General features: G+C 37.3%; 3 protein-coding genes across 6 annotated transcripts in view; 2 read left to right on the forward strand and 1 right to left on the reverse strand.

Annotated features, from left to right (window-relative positions):
- Positions 1 to 721: 721 nt before the first annotated feature.
- Positions 722 to 9,717, reverse strand: LOC139622644 (cytochrome P450 3A30-like). Its single transcript, XM_071480078.1, has 13 exons — positions 9,561 to 9,717; positions 9,334 to 9,427; positions 9,036 to 9,088; positions 7,950 to 8,049; positions 7,023 to 7,136; positions 6,078 to 6,166; positions 5,802 to 5,953; positions 5,590 to 5,714; positions 4,396 to 4,480; positions 3,688 to 3,848; positions 2,764 to 2,990; positions 1,337 to 1,499; positions 722 to 1,248 (listed from the first exon to the last, which is right to left on the reverse strand). Exons 1-13 carry the CDS (start codon positions 9,629 to 9,631, stop codon positions 1,174 to 1,176), a joined length of 1,509 nt encoding a protein of 502 aa, XP_071336179.1. The 5' UTR covers positions 9,632 to 9,717; the 3' UTR covers positions 722 to 1,173.
- A 223-nt stretch (positions 9,718 to 9,940) lies between these two features.
- mrpl57 (mitochondrial ribosomal protein L57) lies at positions 9,941 to 13,034 on the forward strand. The gene is made up of 2 exons (XM_071480080.1): positions 9,941 to 10,106; positions 12,514 to 13,034. Exon 2 carries the CDS (start codon positions 12,529 to 12,531, stop codon positions 12,838 to 12,840), a length of 312 nt encoding a protein of 103 aa, XP_071336181.1. The 5' UTR covers positions 9,941 to 10,106; positions 12,514 to 12,528; the 3' UTR covers positions 12,841 to 13,034.
- Positions 13,035 to 15,203: 2,169 nt separating this feature from the next.
- The window catches only part of kcnh1a (potassium voltage-gated channel, subfamily H (eag-related), member 1a), a 40,795-nt gene continuing 34,201 nt past the window's right edge, over positions 15,204 to 21,797 (forward strand). For 2 of the 4 annotated variants that reach the window (XM_071480083.1, XM_071480084.1), the window contains exons 1-2: positions 15,204 to 15,856; positions 21,469 to 21,592. In XM_071480083.1, the coding sequence (XP_071336184.1) occupies positions 15,784 to 15,856; positions 21,469 to 21,592 (197 nt within the window). In that variant the 5' untranslated portion in view covers positions 15,204 to 15,783. Of the gene's footprint in view, positions 15,857 to 17,747; positions 17,887 to 19,148; positions 19,176 to 21,468; positions 21,593 to 21,797 lie in introns of those variants that run through there. The other 2 variants (XM_071480085.1, XM_071480086.1) reach the window with 2 other exon arrangements.

Raw genomic sequence — 21,797 nt, forward strand, 5'->3', positions numbered from 1 at the left:
CTGTTAGCAAAAGCAACAGCAATACTACATTTATTTTGCATTACAGTGTATAGGTGAACCTCATAAACTGGCCAGGAGTTTAAATGTGTCATAAATGTCACATGTCACTTTATTTGTTTACTTGATTTGGTTTTATTTAGGCATTTTAAATCTTCCATATTCTGCTGATGGTCTGGTTTCTGCCCGGATTACAGAAACATGCAGCTAGATGAGAGCCTCTAAATAGCCCATAAATTCTAAATTGAGTGTGAATTAGTAATATTATAGCTAAATAAAAAGTGTTCATCCAGTTTTTTATACTTCCTTCCACACACTCAGAGGCAGAAAAGTGCAACTTAAACTAATGAAAGTTGGTAAGATTTTATGCAAAGCAGTAAAATGCAGTTCATCATGTGAAGCTGGTCATCAGTCTGTCTCTGGTGACACTGGGTCAGCCACTGGGTGGAGACAAACACTCAGCGATGATACAGCTACAGACATCAGGGAACTCTGCGTCACTGTGGATGATCAACAGGGATCAAAAGGGACATTTTGACAAGGTTTTGTGAGTTGGGATTTGTCTGAAACTGATTATTAGTTTATTTGGTTGTAATTGTATCAGATCATAAAGCTCATACAGTGAAATTTGTGTCTAATTCCTCTACATTGACACAGGACTTCTGTGGTGCGTGCTGTGAAGCCAAAGCCTTAAAAATGGAAGAAAGTCAAAGCTCATGCAAAATAAGATAAAACAACATGGATATTTGTATTTATTAATTTATTGTACATTCTCTATTGTTGCCCTTACAAAAAGTCCCTGTGGAATATGTTTCAATTGTGTAGGAATTATGCAGGTATTGTGTAGAAAAACAGCCACCAACACCAGCATTTAAATCAATGTACTGCACTATAAGAAGATAAGATAAAAGTTATATGTGCTTTTGTGTTATTTAAGCATCAAGACACAGTAAAATTAATCATTCAATTCATTCATGGAAAAGTGGAAAAGAGATAAAAATACATCTAATATATCAAATGAAATGTTAATTGTGCTTTGTTGAAAAGTGAGCTTCAGCAGTATTAACCTCTGAGGTACAAACTTTACATGTCATCCTCTCAGCAGCTGCCACAAATTAAAACAACAACTGCAAAAGAAGAAGAATGATGTATGCAGACATCTTCCTTTTCAGACAGCTAGTGTTGTCTGGGAACAAACTTGAGTTTTATTGGCTGAGTCGGCTGGAACTTCCAGTCAAGCTCTAAAGGAATCTAGAGGAAGAAATGAATGTAAAATCAGGGACAGAGGAGTATGCAAGTCTTAATGCACATGAATAGGTGCGTTGCTCTTATTTCTTACCATGGTGTCTTTGCATGTTTCCAAAGTGTAACGCTGCAGGATACGGACAAGGACCATTTTCACGACGAGGAGAGCGTAGCGCATCCCAACGCAGTTACGAGGGCCGAGTCCAAAAGGCATGTACGCGTACGGGTTCACCTCGTCCCCACTGTCTTTACTGAACCTGCACAAACACATACACACACACACCAGGGTGAACTCAAACTTTTAAAAAATTATGAAGTCACAGTCGAGAGAGGGTGTGCATCAATTAAAACCATCGTGATCCTACACAGAATAATTTAATTTAATAATCTTTTATATAAAATTACTTGCAACAAGGCTGCAAAATACTGAAATATGAACATGTTGGTTATTATCCCTGAATGCAGTTGGTGAAATGATATTTTTTTGTGTCTTGTTTTGGTGGTATGCGCAGTGCCTGATCTGTTTGCACATTTGGCTGAAAGGCCATATAACCCAGCTGCTTCTGAGATCCTAATGCCTCATCAACACTGCTACACAAGCTGCTCCCTCTCTCTTGCTCAGTTCAATACACTCAGAGGCTTAGCTGCTACAGCCTTGCTTGCCTGCATAAGCAGTAGCTTATGGAGGTCAACCCTATAATGCCAAATGCATCAAATTTGATACAAGCATTTCTGAGACCTATTGCATCACCTTATGGTAAAAACTTCACTCAAAACCCTCTTGTATCCAATCTGATACTTGTCTTCCAACCCCTTCAGATAGTTCCCAACTCACTGGATCAAGGTAAAGAAAATTGCGATTTTTACGATTTTCCAGTGACATTTTCAGTAATATTCTAACATGAACACTTAATCTGTTGAAGCAAGTTATAATAACATATTTTTTTGCATTTTAGTATGTAGTACAATCATGTATAAAATTTGGAAAAACCTATATGCAAATAATTTTTTGTAATTTTTTTTTCAAATTTTGTGAAAGGGCCAAATAAAGGTTCCAGATTCAAGAAATCAGAATTTTCATCATGTTCATTATTTCTGGGGTCAGGCATTACAGGATTAATGGAAGATGTATATTACTATGTGACTGCCACCGCTGAGTCAGTTTGCTGACTTGTTGGATCTTGTCCACTTGTGCTCCTGTTACGCTACTTCTCAGCGTTTACCATCATCTCGTGATGTCACCTGTGGCCAGTACTGGTTATATTTGTCAGCTGCTGTTCCCAAGGTCAAGAATGAACTCACTCCCAACCTCAACCTTTGAGCCAAGAAACGGTCAGTAAAAGTGGAAAATTTGAACATCTAGAATTCCATCACAACTGTGCAACTCCATCTCTTGAAGATCAATTCAAGAACAGCGTGGCACATTTGAGTAATTCCATTTTCTTGTGGAGGAAGAGAAGATTCTCTCCTTCCTGGATTCATTAATGCGAAGAATAAAAGTTTAGCATGGTGCACATTCACCTCTCTGGTCTGAAAAGCTCAGGTGAGCTCCAATAGCGTGGGTCCTTGTGTAACACGCACACAGGAATCCCAACCATGGTTCCCTCATGAATGGTGAGGCCCTGCATCTGGACAGTTTTTTTACACATCCTCTCAAGCCGAGGTGCAGTAGGGAGCAAACGCATTGACTCAGAGATAACCTGGTCCAGATATTGCAGGTTGAGCAGATCCTTGTATGAAACTGGAGCCTAGAAAAGGTGAAGGAGGTAAAGGAGGCATCAAACACAAAAATAAACATAAGGATTGGAACAGTAGATAACGCCTTAATTCACAGGTCCCATATTTTCTTGCTAATTTCCTAGAAATTTTCGAGAATTTCCCAAATTCCAAGGGTGTTTTGTTACTAATTATAAATGGACAAAGTACCTGCTCATTTTATTCAAGTTTTTGAGCAAAAAAAAAAGGTGGGTAAGTGAAGACAGCTCATCAGTTTCCGACAAAGCCGAATTCCTGGTTAAACAGAAAATGTCCCATAGAGTAATTTTATTTTAAAGGTCCAGTCTGTAGAATTGAGGTATAAATGTGTCCGTAAGTATAACTGCTGAGTGGCAATAAGGTCAAATGTCAATGTATCTCATTTGATGAACATCATCAGTTTGAGTCACAGATTATAAGCGGCATAAACTTCACTTAAATGAATATTTATAGATTCAAAAACAGATCTAAAATGCTTTATAAAATCTAAATCTAAATCTTAGGAGACTCAAATATTTTGGCATCAGCTACCTACAGCATAAATTCCTACTCTTTTCTTAAAAATTAAAATATAGCTAAGCTGATTTTTAAGAAAAAATCAAGAGGGTTTCCAGGAAATTAGCAGAAAAATGAAGGACCAGTAAAATAAAACGTTAGTGGACAATATGAATGATGAATGTATTACTGTACATCTCTTGGTAGGCTGGCATCGATTTCCTTCTGCAAGGTCTGCATCACCTCAGGGTGGGTGGCCAGATTGTAAAGGATGAAAGAGAGAGTGACACTGGTGGTTTCATAGCCAGCGAAGACGAAGATGAAGGCCTGGGAGAGGATCTCGTTATCAGTCAAGCCTACAACAAAATAAGGCGAAAGGGTTGCTCTGCATTTAAAAAATCTTACTCAAAGCTACTGTACCACTGGTGTCATTAGTGGCTGTTACTGTAGATTATTATTCACTCCATTGAAGAGTAGTATAAAGATATTTTAGATTTAAGATAGACACACATTTAATAATTACATGAGACAGATTATAGTCAAAGCAATTATTTTCATTATCACTTGATCTTAATCAGTGGCTTGGTCAATGGTTATAATTTACTGAAGCTGAGGTCGACATATTCAAATCAGATTGTTGGAAACAAAGTTATTCACTTTACAATGACATAAAACAGAGAAAAGCGATCTTGGTGTTGCTTGTGCTACTTTTGGAAATTATATTTTGATGCTTTTCCAATATATATTTTCTCAAACTGTCATGCCAATAAAATGCCTTTGAAGTGAATTGAATTGAATTGAACTGTGGCACATTTGAGGAACCTGAGGTATAAGAACCGATTTGAATGTAAACAGAAAACAGATTGCAGACTTTGATGAAGTACTGCTTTTGTGAAAACATACCTTTACTTGGCTGTTCATGTTCACTCTTTATGTCTGTTTTTGGTATCTCACTCTGAACCATCACCTGCAGGAAGTCCGCTCGATCCTACATCAGCACAGAGAATATTCAGCATGGACAGAAACGGCACCAAATTTCTATGTGAGTGATATTAGGCTAATTTGAATGGGAGAGAACAGGAGAAAGTTAGTTCAACATTTTGGGAATTATGCTTATTCACTTTCTGAGAGTTAGATGAGAAGCTTGATATAAGTGTCAAAATGGTTTTTACTAAAGGTTTATATGTTATATTATTTTTCAGCCGATGTTACGCCAAACTTTGTTTCTGTGACCTAATAGATAATAATAATAATACATTTTAAGGTATATTGACAAGAGAGGTGTTAGGGCTATTTAGTAAGATGTTTTTGTGAAAATGTATTACCTTCTTTGTATCTATCGACTAATTCTTTTTTTTTTTTTTTTTTTTTTTACAGCTGACAGAATTTGTGCCCCTATTTACATACAATAGAGGCACAATTTTGAGGGGTGGGCTGTGAAGAAAAACCCTGGCTTATTTATACAAATTCACCTCCCAGTTCACAACATGAATTTTCTTATTTTTTGGTTGTTTGTATGTGTGGTCTAAGCCTGAGTGATCACTTTTTAAAACCACTTTCTAAAGGTAATTGGAAAAACCTTTATTTTTATTTTTATTTTTTGAGAATGTGCCAATATTCATTGCACACACATAAAAAATGTAAAGATGTTATATTATTCCTTGCTTCTCCGAATCCTAGTTCTTGAGCTCAGTACACATAGGTTATTTCACAATTTCAAACTTTTTCTGACAGTGGTAGCATTAAGTGTGGGCAACTCCCACTTGAACCAGGTTCAAACAAAAAACAGGAACCGATTATTGCGAAATGGATTGCAACATAAAAGAGTGAAATCATTATTCAATACTTTAGAGGTGCTGGCATTATGGACAAATTACAGGCAGCAGAGCCAGGCGAGTTGTTTCCCCATGTTTCCAATCTTTATGCTAAGATAAGCGAACTAGCTCCTGGCTGTGGCTTCATCTTTAACAGACTGACATGAGTGTGGTATCAGTTTTCTTATCTAACTTGCGAATTCTGCATATTTCCTCAAAAATGTCAAGCTATCTTATAATTTTCTGCAATGTCTTTTTCACTTGTTTAAGGTTAAACTCTTACAGAGTGCTCTCCAAGATGCTGGTCTTTAAATCTCTTGATGATGTTGTATAAATAATCCATACTGACTCTGGACATGACGTCAATATTCAGGAATTTTAGCAGACGGGCACCGAAGGGAAATATCACTGAAAGGAAAGAGTTGTTACAGGATTTACATGCAAGTGATACCAAGGTGGTCATAAAATCAAATGATCTCTGAAAGGAGGACATACTCATAAAAACCACTAAGACTATTGGCCGAAATCCAAAGTTAAGCATATTCTTGAGATGAACAACAATTGGCTCATCTGGATTGTTGATTGAGTCTGTGTCAACACTGAAAGATGCACTGGTCACAGCGTCTAAACTGTAAGGACCCACAAGTCTGCAGCAGGAAAAAACAGAGGTGGTTTCCTTTTAAAATCTAACATGAATTAAGAACTACCATGTTTATTTTTTTATGGCAAACAATGTAATGATTGCTGCCATATAACAGATTAAAAACATACAGTTTGATGTCGACAGGCTCATCCAAATTCTTTTGTTTCTCAAGTTTCTCAATGAGACGGTCTGCGTAGCGAACAACAAGGGGAAAGACCTTCAAAAAGAGAAGAAACGTGTGACGTTCAGTGGGGAAAGAAGTACTCAGATCTTTCACTTGAGTAAAAGTATCAATATCACAATGTACAAATACTCCACTATGAGTGAAAGTCAATTCAAAATCTTAATTGAGTAAAAGTATCATCAGTAAATTGAACTTGAAGAATCAAAAGAATTTATTCTGGAAAAGATTTCCCCTGTGACTAATTCATTTTTATATATTATATATCATATATTATGTTATACTTCATTGTTAATACTCATGTAAATGTGCATGCAGCAGGTTGAGGTGGAGCTGCTTTTAACTACTTTACATACAGTTAGGCAGTTTAGTCCAGTGGTTCCCAACTTCGGGGCTGGACCCCTCCATTAGGTCATTCAATGACTAATGGTGCAGTTAAGAAAAAAATAAGTTTTGCTACACAAATTTCTATTCTTTTTTTTTTAATCTCTAATCTTTGCTGTTATTTGTGAAACAATGGCTACTTAGACAGATTTTGTCACTGGGACCCTCCAGTCTTACATAGTGTATTTTATTCTGTAAGCTTATTATATTTTGTTTTAGGTAAAATCTCCATCTGCACTGACTACAGCTATCACAAATGTAGTGGGGTATAAAGTAGCAGAAAGAAAATGGAAATAATCAAGTTAAGAATAAGTAATTCAAAATTGAACTACAGTATTTCAGTAAAGGTACTTGGTTACTTTCCACTGCTGGTAATGCTGATAATGTGCATATTTATTTCTATCACTGCCAACTTCTCTGTGTTTGAGAGAAATACATGTTGACACTCTGTGGACACATATACATATGTAGACACTGCAGACAGAGGGAGCTCAGGTTTGATACCAACCTGTTTCAGTCGTCCACTGGTGAAGCATGGAGATATACTGCTCCGAATTCTTCTCCACTTTTCATCTTTAACGACTGTAATTGCATCTTCCATAGGTCCTACCACTATAGCATCCTGTGAACATGAGGACAGTTAAGAGGAAACTACACTCAGTGTTTAGATTCCCATACAGAGGGAACACCACACAACCAATGTTTTCTGCTCTAATAATGCAGCTTCTTATTCCCCCAGTATTTCTTCCTGTCCTGACAATGCGGTCATACATCTGAGGGTGTTTTCTGGCTCTGAGTTGAAACATCACACTTAACATAAACTGAAGTTCTTTTGCAAAGAGCAGCTTATATGGTTTTACAAAACACACCAATCCGACAGGACAACATGTTCAAATGAGAACACATATTTCCAACATGGTGTTTATCACATATAAAACTACAGGCAGCTGCCACAAAGACTAGAAACAGTCTGGATCCGTCCAGTGGTAACAAAAGTAATGTAAAGTTCAGTAATGAAGACGTCACATCTTTATTCATCACTAAATCAAAACATGTGGCACCACACAAGTTACAACATAGAGTTTAGCTGTTATATATGTGACCCCTTTAGACCACGGTGTAATCTTCTGAAGGACATTACTTCAAATCCAGATTACCTGACTTGCATGAAACATGCTCAGCTGCCTTTTCTTTACTTACGCTCAGCAAAATATGTTTGAGATATGAAGTTTAAAATTCTGAAGTACTCCTCAGCCAGATAAGGTACCAAACGTCTATCTGCCTTAGCATGAGTGACTTCCCACCTGTACTGTTATTATTACATCATTGTAGCTGTTTTAACATGCCTGAACTTTCCCCCAAAACTACAGTTGCATAACACACAATACAATTCTGTCATCACAGAAATGTGACAACAAGATGATGAGTCACTTACCCTGCGGTTGGTAAAGGTAGAGTAGCACTCCTTCACCATCACATTTTTGATGATCTCAGGGTCTGTTACCATTAAAACCGGTGTTCGTCCATCATACAAACTGCGCAAAAACAAAGCACCATAGTGTGAAGTATGAGCTGTTGAATAATGAGAACATTTTATAAAGCATCCATGTCAGCTGAAAGAGAGAATTAAACATATGTAGATCTAAATTTTTGCAAATCCCACAAGGAAAGAAATATCTCTATCATTCTGTGGCGGGATAAGAAACACAGGTTATCATTATTTTTATATTTTCAATCACATGTTGGGATAGACAAGCTTGGTCTAATTCATGTACAATATCCAGATAATGATAATGATTTCAAAAGGTATTTTTTTCAATCTTTCTATCCTACTTGTCAAGATAATATTTATTTCTACAGTGAGATATAAAATGGCCATTTACTGAAAATAAAAATATATTCTAACGCATGAGGAACATGGAATGGTATCTGGACAAATACAGATACAAACAGATACGACACTTATGAATAGTCGTGAATATTACAAGTATGCTGTATGTCATCCAGTGGTTAGAAGTAATTAACCACATTTACACAAGTAATGTATTTAAGTTCATTTTTGAGGTGCTTATACTTTACTTGGGTGCTTCCATTTTCTGCTGCTTATGCTTTTTTTCAATTTACGGCACTGATTGGATATATAGAGTTACTAGTCTCTTTCAGATTACCACTTTACATTAAAATAATGCTTTTCCAATCTTTTTGGCCTCACATAAAAACATTATCAAGTTGTTTCCACCAGAAGAGAGATTTTCCCTTATCAAATGGATTCATTTAAATGACAGTTTAAAAGTAAAACTTCTATACTAATACAAGATTACATTTAAAAAAAAAGTCTAATTCTTCTAATTCTCATTGCATAACTTTGCTTTATTTTCTTTCCTGTGCCATTAATAATCTCATGAGCCCTCAGATTTATCTGGTGGCCCTTGGGAGAGGATGCACTGGTAAGTTTACTGAATGCTTCCTCCACCACTGATGCCATCTGTAAGAGTTTGCCTTGAAAGACAAAACAACTCACCCCCAGACATCTCCATACTTGGCGTTGCACTCACGGTCAAAAGTTTCTATTCCCTGCAATGAATTTCAGATAAATGTGTTAAAGTGTTGGAAGTTCAAGGGGGCACAGAGTTTCCAACAGGTACACTCATAATGTGCAGAGATAAGCCAAGGAAATGAGCACCAGGCAGGTTATTGGAGTTGCTAAATCATGTTTCAGTAAAAAAAAAAAAAAGGACATTATAAACGTCGTCATCTCTACTTCTCACTTATCAAATCAATCTACTCCTTACATAGCAGTCCTTAAGATGTGTATTTACCTTTCTAATGTGAAACATTGTTCCAACAAAAGGCAGAGGCCTCGGTCCAGGTATCCCCAGCTTTTTGAAAAACCTATATGGCCAAATGCTGTACCTAAATTATAAAAAAATAAGGAGTTATATTAGTTACAGCAGCTGGGATCAATGTTAGAGCAGCTTAATAAAGGCAAAACTGTCCAATTGGCACCACTCTGACAGATGGAAAGCCAGAAGCAGAAAGTACTCACATTAATAACAGGGTGACAAAGAGAGCCAGCAAAGTCCAGGAGGTTGGTGACAACAACTCAGAGAAAGACATCTTGTCTTTTTTTCCGAGAGAGAGCTGGACACAATCTGCGTGAGGAGTGAGGAAGTCGGCTGGAAGAGGAAAGCGACCTTTAACTACACAACAGTGGGAGGAGACCAGGGACTGGATCTGGTGTTTGTGAAATACACAAACATTCAGGGACGGTTTTATTACAAGAACTGGCTTAAAAGAACTTCTTCACTCGCATTTATAATCATATAATTTAAAAATAATTGATTTTATTTGTTAATTTCTTAGTACGTGGAAGTGACTTGCACTGAGCTGATAACATGAAAAAGAAAAAAAAAAAAAGTGCGAACATACCTGAACGCCTTTGAGCCTTCTGCTGCACCGTAGTTAACCCGGATATACAATGTTCGACCTCTTCGCTGCTTGACACATTTCTACAGTTTTGTGTTTTTAAACTGTGTGATTTTCATTCTGTCGTCGGAAAGTGAAGTTACATTTGTCATAGTAAAAAGGCGAGGTAAGGAACAAGTGTGCAGTATCGTTTTATATGAGTATAAACCGAAATAAAATCATGTCCTTTTTGAGCTGCCCTTGATCTGTAACGTTAGGCTAAAGCTAAGCTAGCTTCACATAGCACACTGCATGGCCACATCTTAACACTGTCGCTGTAATTCTGGGTTAAAGTGTAAATTAGGAGTAGACGATGTAATGTAGAAATGATATAAGTGAATGTTGAACTGTTCTGTTTAACTCATTGATGGTTTTGAAGCTTTAGTCATCGGTGCTGTTGACTTGAATTGTGTTTTCTAACATTTTATTATTATATTATTATTGTTGATGTTGTGGTGGCCTACCCCAAAAACCTGAGCCCCATACTAGTTTCACGACAAGTCATTTCAGTTCAAAGGCTCAGATGCAGAAATACACAAGTTATCAGCGCAATGAAATTCTCTGAAAGTTTCTTTATCCTGACGCCACTAGTTATTGTATCTACTTCTAATATTGTAGAAACTTAGAAATTAAAAAGAACAAACAACACAAGAAAGAATATAGATTGTATCAAACTTAGGTAATATTTTGTTAGGTAATATTTTGTTGAACAAGAAATGTATAGTTGTGGGCCATAAAATCAAAACAATGAGCTAAAAGACTATAAAGCTCTGTAGAGCGGTTGAGTGATAAATGTCTGTAGGTTCATCACTACCAGCAGCATCTGTCTCATACATATAGTCATGTGATTCCTTGTTCATAAAAAAATATTATTGTTGCTATTAACAATTTTTACTGGTACACTTTTGGCTTTTTGTACTAACCTGATCTCAGAGAGGTAAAGTTGTAGATGTGATGTCATCATCATGCGCTGCTGTAAAATTGTCACAATCCATGACTCAACACTGTGCCGACGTTAAACAGTATCTTAATTAGTGCTGGTTATACAGTTAAGTCCAGTTGAGTTTTATCAGTCATGCGTAGGTTCAACACAGGGTCAACGGCACAATGAAATCTGTTGGATGAGAAAACAGGTCAGCTCAGCAACAGAAGTGCTAATCACATAATATATGTATAATATAATATATTAAATAAAGATGGGATGAGATATATTTATATATATACCTGTAATATAACACTATATACATATATGAAAATGAGGATTTATGCATAAAAGTGAAAGTGATGAGTGTGTTCAACAGTATTACACGCTGGGCAGCAGCTCTGGTTCAGTAGCAGCAGTCATGGTTGATGATCGTGCATTTTTATTCAAGCAGTGTATTTAACAGTAGACAGTGCAGACAAACAGGTAAGCAAGTATGCGATGTGGAACATCTCATCTGAGATGCACCCTGAGATTAGTAGTTTATTTTAGTAGTAGCTATTTCTTAGTTAGTTTCTTTCTTTTTAGTTCATTCTGTGTAGGATTGTAATTAATTTATTACTTGCTGCAAACACAATTTCCCTAACAGAGCTGAATGACTTGGACTTTAGTTAGTTAATGGGTCAAATTCCTCTCTGGTTGAAGTTAACAGTAAATGTTTACGACGTGGTAAAACTCTTAGTAATATTTATGATGCTTGTGGGATAGAATGACCTAACTAAAAATCAAGCTGAAACCGGCTGTTTTTTTTATGACCAAAAGGTCAAGACCCTCCACGCCAATAAGCACAGACTGGTCTTGATCAGTATTGTTATTCCTCTCCTGTTACATTTGTTTCACATATTCGTTATACCTTCATCACCGTTCAGGTGCTGTCCCCATTTGTTTCTGTGAGATGTTTTAGCTTCCAGTTGCATATTTATCCAGCCTCGAGTACTTAATCCAGTCTCTGTGGCTCATGTTCATGTCATATTTTTCCTTTTTTGTCCAGTTGTTCCAATTTCTCTCTCTCTCTCTCTCTCTCTCTCTCTCTTTCTTTCTCTTTCTCTCTTTATGCTCACAAAGCTGCCCAAATTATTTCTTTTTCTCACCTCTTTTTGTCACAGTGACAGTAAATTCAAGTTGCCAGTCTTCTACACCTTTATTAGTATGTGGGCTTTGGTTACCTCACAGAGGCTCTGTACATATTCAACCAGCAGGGGTCCAGTCAGTCAGTTAACATAAAACACTTGTGTGGGTGTTCAAGCTCTTTAATAGGACTTTTTCATGCAAGACGTTGTGACATGTCACATGAGGAAAAGCAGAGGTGTGAGGTCGTGGCTTACTGAGTCACTTAAATATAATCATTCATGTTTTTAGTAACACCTCTGCTTTTCCTACTATGACAAGTCAGTGTATTCAATGAAAAAACTATGATAATTCTGTACTATTGTTGTGGTTGTTATAGTGTTTGATTCATTCACAATAGCTGTATTGAAAACCTATTTCTTGTGTGAACAATACCATTGTCATTCCAGCGATCACTGATCTCGTCTCTGTTTTACCTTTTCAGAAACAATTGGCCGCCATGTTCCTCACCCTCACCCTGCTGCGGAAAGGCATTTCTGGGAAGCAGTGGATTGGAAAGTATCGGCGTCCACGAGAGATCACGTGGCAGATGAACCGCAATACGCTGAAGCGCCTGGAGCGAGAGGCTGAGAACGAGTACTGGATCAGCCGGCCGTACATGACTCCCGAGCAGGAGTACTGCCACGCCGCAGAACGCAGGGCCCAGAACTGGCTCAAGATCAAGGAGGCCAAATTCGCCAATTTCCCACAACACAAGCACATTACAGATCACCTGAGTCATCTCAAGATCACCAAGACATGGTCCAGTTAACGAGCGGTGAAATGACGTGCAAAGACTGTCCTTATGATGTCACAATGTAACATGTTGATGTGTGCTGTTTTGTGGAAGCGCACTCTGTTTGTTAGCTGAAAAGCTACAATGAAAAATTGTCAAACCAAGTCCACCATAGCCTGTTCGAACTCTGTCTGTCTGTCTGTCTCCATAAAACAAATCTGTGAATTGTTTGTTCGTGGTTTTCTATCATACAAACTGAATCCGCTCTGCAACAGGACTGTAGTTCCTCCACATTCAGTGGAGCTCCTTCAGATAATCAGCTCTATACTTGATCTGAGGGAACTTAATTTTCAAGCTTATTAACAAAATACACTTTCAAGTTGAGAAAATCAGGCTTCCCACTGGTTATAAAATATGTATAATTATATAAATTGCTCAAGTGTATTGCATGAGGCAAAAGTTGGAGGAATTATATAAATTATTTTGGGAGGTTGGGGTAAATTAATTGAATTTTGCAAAGGGTTAAAATCACTGTACATTTTGTGTGTTAAAAGGCTGAGACTATAACTCAGCCCAAATACTGCACAGTTGAAATTAGAGTGTTTAATCCTTCTTGAGCCTTTGAAGTAAGAAAAACCAGAAGGAATAGATTTTCAGGGTTCATGGAGATGGTCTCACTCCATTCATGGATCCTGTTTGACCCTGCTGTAATTAAATAATGTTTGAAGCAATTGGCTGTACTGACATTATAACAGCTGTTAGTCAGGTGCTAGATTAGAGAGAATGCGCGGCTCTCTGGTGACTCAGTGATGGGCTTTGTGCTGGAGTTTCCCATTGCAGTCTGATAAGATACTGTGCTGATGATTTGTCCGTCTGTTATTGCCATTACATAACCTTTATTATTTCAACACTAATGCAGATCTACAGGAAGAGCCAGTTGGCGACCATTATCACAGCCTCCTGCACCTGCTTTTCATAGCCTTGTAAGGATCCATCGATAAAGTTATTCAAAAGCTAGAAGGTGTGTGCACCATTAAAACAAACAACTGCCTGGATCATCAGACTGTAAATGAAGTCATGACTACAAAGCTGTTTTGTCTTTTATTGGTAACAATTTACTTTTATCCCCATTTAGCATTAATTGGCAGTAAAGTATATAGACATTTCATCACTGGTTTATAGCACAAGGTTAAGTAAGCAGATACAAGAATATTTTTAAGTGATCATTAAGGCATTATATTAGTCAAGAACTATGGAGATTTGTTTTATATTATAACAGGAAGGAGCTATAGCTGTTGACAAATTATACGTGTTATAACAGGAGGGGTAAAGAGATTATTTAAGGAACTGATGTGGTGTGGTTGTAAATACAACAGCACAGTTCAGCACTTACCAACCTTTTTAACTGGGTAATCATAAAACAGGGATATTCAGTGCTTCTCTGCAGCACACAGAGCCCTGCTGGTTTCTATAGTAGCCATCAGTGTGGTTTACACCTGAGACAACAGGTGAAACCAGACTGAGAGAAGAGAGACAAGCAGCGATCCTCTGGGTTTTACAGAAACCACAGGTGCGAGGAAACCTTTCACTACATTTTTTTTTTTTTACCTAGACTGTTTTTGTACTGTCTGTCTAATTTTGATGGGAATGTCGTCACCAGAAGCATTATTTGAGCTTTGTGTTAGTATAAACACTGCAGGGTCCAAAATAATTGAACAGGATTAATGAGCTGATGGGAAAACTCTTTGAAAGGGCCAACTCTACTGCAGAAATCAAAGAGAAAAAAATCCACATGGCGCAGTATTACCGCTCCTTTGGGACACCCATCTCAAGAACCTGACTGTAAGAGATTAATCCTTGAAAATTTAACCAACCAGAAGCCTCCTGGGTCGACTGCAGGAAGCTTTCCCTCCTCTCCTCTCCTCAACACAATTCACAGTTTTAATTGCAGTTCACTGTAGGCACTGAAAGTGAGGATGCTTTCAAAAATAATGTCATTTATCATTTATTGATGTATCAAACAAACACCTGAAATGTGAGAAGGGGCCCGAGCTGAATTTTATTTTGTCATGGCTCACAAGCCACAAATCTTATATTTAATTTAATCTTTTAAGTTAACAATACATTTTACGAGTTTAATAAACAATAGTAAAAGTGCAGTATTCCCCTTTTAACTGTAGTGGACGAGCAGAGAGGGAACAAGTACTCAAATCTTTTACTTAAGTTATAGTGGGAGTCACACATTTAGTCATACAAAATCATACATTCAAAGTAAAGTAAAAGTGAATAATATTGACATGCAAAGCAAAGTATTAGCATATATATATATATATATATATATATATATATATATATATATATATAAGTACAAAAAAGGAACTTGCTATGCTGAATGGTCCAATTAAGAATATACTATGTTATATTATTGGATTAACCTTGACTGTAAAGGTGGGACTGATTTTAATGACTTTATATGCTCCAAGGCAGATTGTGAATTTGGTCTTAATCTATAATATCTGCAGCCTACATCATCTAAAATACTGCAGTAGCCTATTATTGATTTCAGTTATCAAATTGACATGTAGTGGAGTAGAAGTATATAGTAGGCTAGTAGAGAGTGAAAAGGCTAACTGAGTAACCAGCGCAGTGAATTGTCAGAGTACACATTATTTTGTCCAGGAGATGGAGCTCCAGGTCCTGGAAGCGATGACCGTGGGGGGGGGGGGGGGGGGGGGTAGAGGCGCAGAGCCGCGGCCCCTCCTGTGCGCTGCGCCCGGGCGTTGTTTTCCTCTGCTGTACGGTGAGGAGAGGTGCGTAAAGAGGCGCCAGCGCAGCGCACCGGGCTGAGGAGGCGGCTAATGAGCAGACCAGACAGCCCCTGTCCAAGGAACCAGCAGCGTCTCAGAGCCGGGGAGACCATGGACACGGACGGCCGCCTGAGGAGTGGAGCTTCACCTGCAGACTGAGTGAAGAGGCAGGATGGCGGGGGGTCGGAGGGGACTTGTGGCCCCTCAGAATACTTTTTTGGAGAATATTGTGAGACGGTCGAACGGTAAGGAGGAGGGTCCATATGCTCCAACGATCTAAGATTTTAACATGGAAACAAAACCCAGCCTGGTGTAGAAACTGGGCGCATTCATTTGCCCCGAGAGCTTGTTTAAATCAAACCTGTCGACCAATTAACGTAATTAACAAATGAAAGAGGCTAATCTGTGATAGAAAGTTTTTTTTTCTTCCCCCCCACATTGAGCTACGTAGCAAAGGGAGAAAATGCTGCAATGTTAAAACATGTGGTTTTAAAATCGCACGATTCCTGCACATCACATTATTTTAATTAGTGTATTAATTTTCAGATTGTCACAAAGCTCTTATTCCCAATTGGGAGTCCATGCAGGAGTGTGTGCAGTGTGAAAAAGGCAGCAGCCAGGTTACTAATCACTAAATGCACTACTGATTACATAACACAACTGGAAGTCTTAATTCAAAAAATGATAAGGACCAGAAATGTCTACTTTGGAAACTGATTTCTTTATGCAAAAGCAGGTTAAGTATAAGCAGAGTATTAACTCATTTCCATTAACATGTAAAGGTGCAGAACTGTGTCAGAGATCAGTGTGATCTCCAGTGAAACACTAATGCCTTCTGTATTATTCACCCCGATTCCCCTTTAAGCTGCAGATAGGTTTAAAATTGAATTATTAAACTTTTGTTGCTAATGTCTTTTAAAGCCTCATATTAGCCAACAGAATCTGGATGAGTGCAGTACTGGAAGCCTCAGGCTGTGCCCAACACTGCTGCATAGGCTACATTTCTTTTTGCATTTTTAATTTTGTGGATAAAAACGCCACTGAAACGACATTAAGCCTTAAAAACCGGAAATAAAATCATATTAAATAATGCAGTAGATTAGATTAATAACAGTGATAAATTAGCTACTCCTCTAAAATATAGATTTGTCCAAAAAAAAAAAAAAAAAAAAAAGCAGTCTATAACTTCTGTTAGTGGCCAATTAGTGCACTGTATGCTGTCAAGATGTGAAGACAATTAACCACATTTGAAAGCTGAAGCTTATCAAACTCTGGTGGAAGTCTAATAGTATTTTTGGACATTGGTGTGAGTAACCCTTTGGCTTCTCTGTAGCATTAGATCCAATAGGAAGTGACAGGACAGACTGGAGAGCTCCGACATTAGACAGCTAGCTGTGAAACAGAACCAGCAGCTTTGTGTGTGTATGCCTGTCACCAGCCGCATTCGGGGACACCACTTAATTGGCTCGAGGTAGCATCACTTCTTTTTTCAATAGGGTTTTATCAAAGTAAGGTTTGGGGTTTTTTTCCTATCATTTATGGTCAGGGCCCTCAGAAGTACGCCAAACCAACATGTGTATCTGTGCATCCCAGGCCTTGCTTGTCAGTTGTGCCCCTGTTGCACATATCTAGGTTAAACATTTGTTATGACAGAGGGGAATAACTTGTTCAGAAAGGGTGCTTGCATCTCTCCAGATCAAGTCTTTCTTCAGATGAACCGTGTGATATTTGACTCTCTAAGGTGTACCTATATGTTTATTAAAAAAAACAAAACCCTAAAAATCCACTCTTTAAAAACAAAAGGACAGGCTCATGTCTTATGGATGTGTAGTCTGCTTTGGTAACGACCTTGGGCGTTCCATGGATTAGCAAGTAGTAAATCTCTCTGAAGCTAGAAACAAAAGAGCCTTGACTGTGATCTAATCAATCCACTGAGAAACAGTGAAGTGACTTATGAGATGCGGTGGTGGGTGGTAGGCATTCTTCCACAATAAGCTCTGTGCTACAATTGAACAATTATTTTAGATTTTCATGTTAATTTCCAGCAGCTCAGCGTGTGAATATAATTCTTTAAATATAAGGAATAACATACAGAAGTCTGCCTTTATGTAACGTACCTTTATCTGCATTCAGACCTCATCAGACATTTTCACTTGTTGTAGCAGGAAAAGCACAGGTGCAACTAATAGCATCCTAATTAAGTACCTTACCTGTAAGTTAGAACTGGAACGTCTAAAAAAAATTAAGCTAACATGCAAAATATGGATGTTTTCAGGTGAGTTCTTGGATATTTTTTTTTTTTTTTTTTTCAAATATTTGGAAGGTCTCAAAAATTAAGCGAGGTATATCCCATGTAGCTGTACTCTAAAGTTTAATTGAACGATGACGTGTTGAGCGATGAGGAGCAGCAAAGGAAGTGTAGGAGGCTAATCTTGCTGGTGAAGCAACAGCTAGCATGAAAAACGTTTGAAAAGGCTCATTTAAACTCTACAAACCTGCAGTAACAGATTTTGTGGCCACTTGGGGCAGTGGAAACTAGTTGCAAGCACAACATTAACATATTGTTACCTTTTACATTTATATAGCGAACTTGAACGAGTAAAGTTGAAGACCAGACAACTAAACAATGACCCGTAAAGAACCAAATATTTCTCTCACAAGTTCAGAGCAAAATATTGTAGTATTTACTTGACTGCTTTTTTTAGACAGCTGAAATATGATATAATCAGCTTATAAAATACAACAGGCTGTTGAGAGGGTCCCAACTGTTTTGGGCCCCAGCCTCCAGATGTCTTTGAGAGATACACCCCCTATAAAACTCTCAAATAGTTTCATTTAAATAATTGTTTGAGACCCAAGGAGGCAAAAGTATCCAATATAACAGCAAAAGGGAGGAGTCTGTAAAATGAACAGAAATTTGTGTAGCACAACCTTTTTTCTTCTTCTTTCCTGCACCATTAATCATCCCATGACCCCTCAAATTTGTCTTGTGACCCCTGGGTTGGAAACCTCTTGACTAAACTGTATATGAAATAGTTGAAAGGGGCCATTTTTCTCCAAGAATACTTTTAATTCTTGTTGGTGCTTTTGTACTTTCACTTCAGTAGGATTTTGAATGCAGGACTTTCACTTGTAGTGGAGTATTTTTATCCTGTGGTATTGGTACTTTTGCCCTTTAGATGGTGAAAATTGCAGAGGTACCTTTAATTTGCTTAAGTGTATGGTAAGAGCAACACCTTGGGTAAATGTCATACGTTTCTGTACAATTAGCTGTCAACCTGGGGACAAGTGAACAAGGTTAACCTTCAGCCTCATGACTTGATAAATCAGACAATAATAGCTAAACAAATTTTCATGTTTTTAGCCTGTAGCAACTATTCAGGTCAGAGCAACACTGTGAGGATTGGTGATTTCACAGCAGTGTTGTAACCACCTGTGTTTCTCTTTTGGTTAACACGTCCCTTTTATTTTGTCTGACATTCAGCAGATGTTTCTCACTGTAATCTGTTAACCTTCTTTTCTTTTCAAAAATTTCAGTTTGGACACTGTCACATAGACAGACAGGTACTCTAAAGTTTAGTTTGGCGTGCTGCTTATGTTTTCTTTACAGTATCTATCTCTTTGTAATGTATCACTAAATGTTCTATACCAAATGCTGTTAATTTACAAAGCACCTAACGGATTAGACATGTTGAGATTTTTATGAAAGTGTTTTAGAAAATTTGTTGCAACACAGCAGTAAATGAACAAATCCAGGGCTAATAATAATCATAGAGCTTTGGACTTTATGCTTCTTTAATTACAAGATTAACATTCATGTGATCATTGTAAAATAACACGTTGGCATGGAACATCTCATGCATCACATTTTATCTATGTTCTCATGCTTTTAAATGTCATTTTTATTTTGTGTGTGTTCATATGTTGTATGAAATGGTATTTATGTGTGTTTTATACCACGTGTTTTTAACCCCTTCTCCTGCTCTTTCACCCCTGTGTCGTCACATTGTTGTAATGTGTTTGCATAGAACGGTGGTTTGCACTCAGATTTGACATATATATTTTTTTTTTTTTTAACTATTTTTTTGGTTTTATCCCCAGTTAGCATCATTTCTCCTGTCCCATTTAAAACCATTAACCATCTGCTTAGCTTTACCTTTTTCCAACTTATGTAGATGTGAGATTGTTTTACTTTATTTTAATAATTATTTCAACAAAATCAGTAAAACCATCCATTAATGTCACATGTTTGTACAGTAAAATCTTAGTTTTTGATCTAATCTGTGGAACAAAATTTTGCTTTTGCTTGCTTTTCCCTGATTCCTATTTCGTGCACATTTATTTGATATAAAATGTCAAGTCATAACATGCAGTTAATGAGGTATTGTAATTGTCTTTCAAATTATGATTGTGATATTTTTGAATATGATACTTATGTATTTCCAATCGTAATGTATGTCCCTGCCTTCACTATGATTTGATCAGGAACTTGAAACAAACATAGTGTGTGTAGCCATTTGTTTTAAGCCAGGCAAAACTTAAGTCATTAGCACGTTGCAGTCATCATTCTTAGTTCAAACACCAGCTGTTAAAATGAAAAATACCAGCGTTATCCTGGTTTCATTTCATGTGTTATGACATCAGGACCATTTCAGTTTTAAGTAATGACTCTAGATAACATAATGTGAATGTTAAATATAAAATAGCTGAGGTTTAGAAATGGGATGGAAACAAACTAGGCTGATAAAATGTACATGAAACTCAGTGATTACTTATTAACGTTATAACCATGAATATGTTTTTTGCTTGGAAGCCTTGCTAATATTTGAATACGCAGAATATGCCATCTGAAAATTAATGTACATAAAATTTCATAAACAATTACAGAAAGTATTAATATTTGTAGAATGCGTTTGCCAGTAAGGGATATTTCACTACCTGTAGATTGGGCCATTCAATGACAAACATAGCTATTGTTCTCCCCCTAAACACCCTTGAAACAGCGAACAAAGCCTGTTACATACTCTGTGTCAGCAGCACACAAAAAGGCAACACAAGCTCTTCTTGATAAACATACTGATAAAGATCAACTACTAATACAAAACCACAAAAGTGAAGGAAGAAGAGGAAGGACGAAGACATTTAGATGCTTTCTACAGAAGCAAAGAGTTTGTGTTTGGGTTACATTTGTGTATACCCACACTGAGTGTGTAATGGGCCATAGACCATCATGGACATTAATGAAAATCTTTTAAGTGCGTGTTAGCTCTTAAAGGCAGGGATAGTCATTCTCAGTAATGATAGGGGAAACATTATAAAACTAGAAATATTTTAAATAAACACAGAATGAAAGGATATAAAATCAGATTCCATTTTTTTTCTATGCTGTGGGAATGACTGCCATCATATCGTCACCAAATAATTCACTGAATTTAAATGACCTGCCCAGTACAAGTACGGAAGCACACTGATGCTCAGTGTTTGTTTTCTTCCCTATAAATTTAGCTTGTCCAGAAACAGTGTTGTTGAAGGTGACAATTTCTGTTTCTGTGAACATCAGTCCTTTCTTTATACTTCAAAAGTTCATGGTTAAACACTAGAAAATTCAACTCTACTTTTTGTTCTGTATACTTTTGTTCTAACATTTGCTTTGTAGTTGTGGCCTTTCTTTCTTTGAATAACTTAACTACTTTGAAATAAAAGTTCAGTTGTAGTTCCACCAAATCCTTGACTTTGATTTATATCATGTGTAATAGGCCTTTTCTGAACCCAAACTGAAGTATTTGGATATTGTTGTTTTTAACTCTTAACTTCTCAAGTTATTTCCTGTTTTTTTTCCCCATTGACTTTCAAACAGACACCAACTTTGTGCTGGGAAACGCTCAGATAGTGGACTGGCCCATCGTCTACAGCAACGATGGTTTCTGCAAGTTGTCAGGGTACCACAGAGCAGAGGTGATGCAGAAAAGCAGCACCTGCAGGTAAGCGTGTCTTGGTAAAGATGTGTTACTCTTCAAATGCTAAAATATATTCATATACTGTATTTAAGTTCATCAATTACACAAGCTCTATGATGAGAGAACCTTTTTATGGCTCCAAGCCAGCGGCAGCCAGAGCTGAAGGCATGGTGGTTTCGGGTTTTACGTCTGTCCCATTCTCAGCAACGCCTTGATGGAATTTCTTCAA

Source organism: Trachinotus anak, unplaced genomic scaffold (genome assembly GCF_046630095.1).
Source record: "Trachinotus anak isolate AG129_WGS33_773 ecotype Australia unplaced genomic scaffold, CSIRO_AGI_Tana_v1 ptg000007l, whole genome shotgun sequence".
NCBI lineage: Eukaryota > Metazoa > Chordata > Actinopteri > Carangiformes > Carangidae > Trachinotus > Trachinotus anak.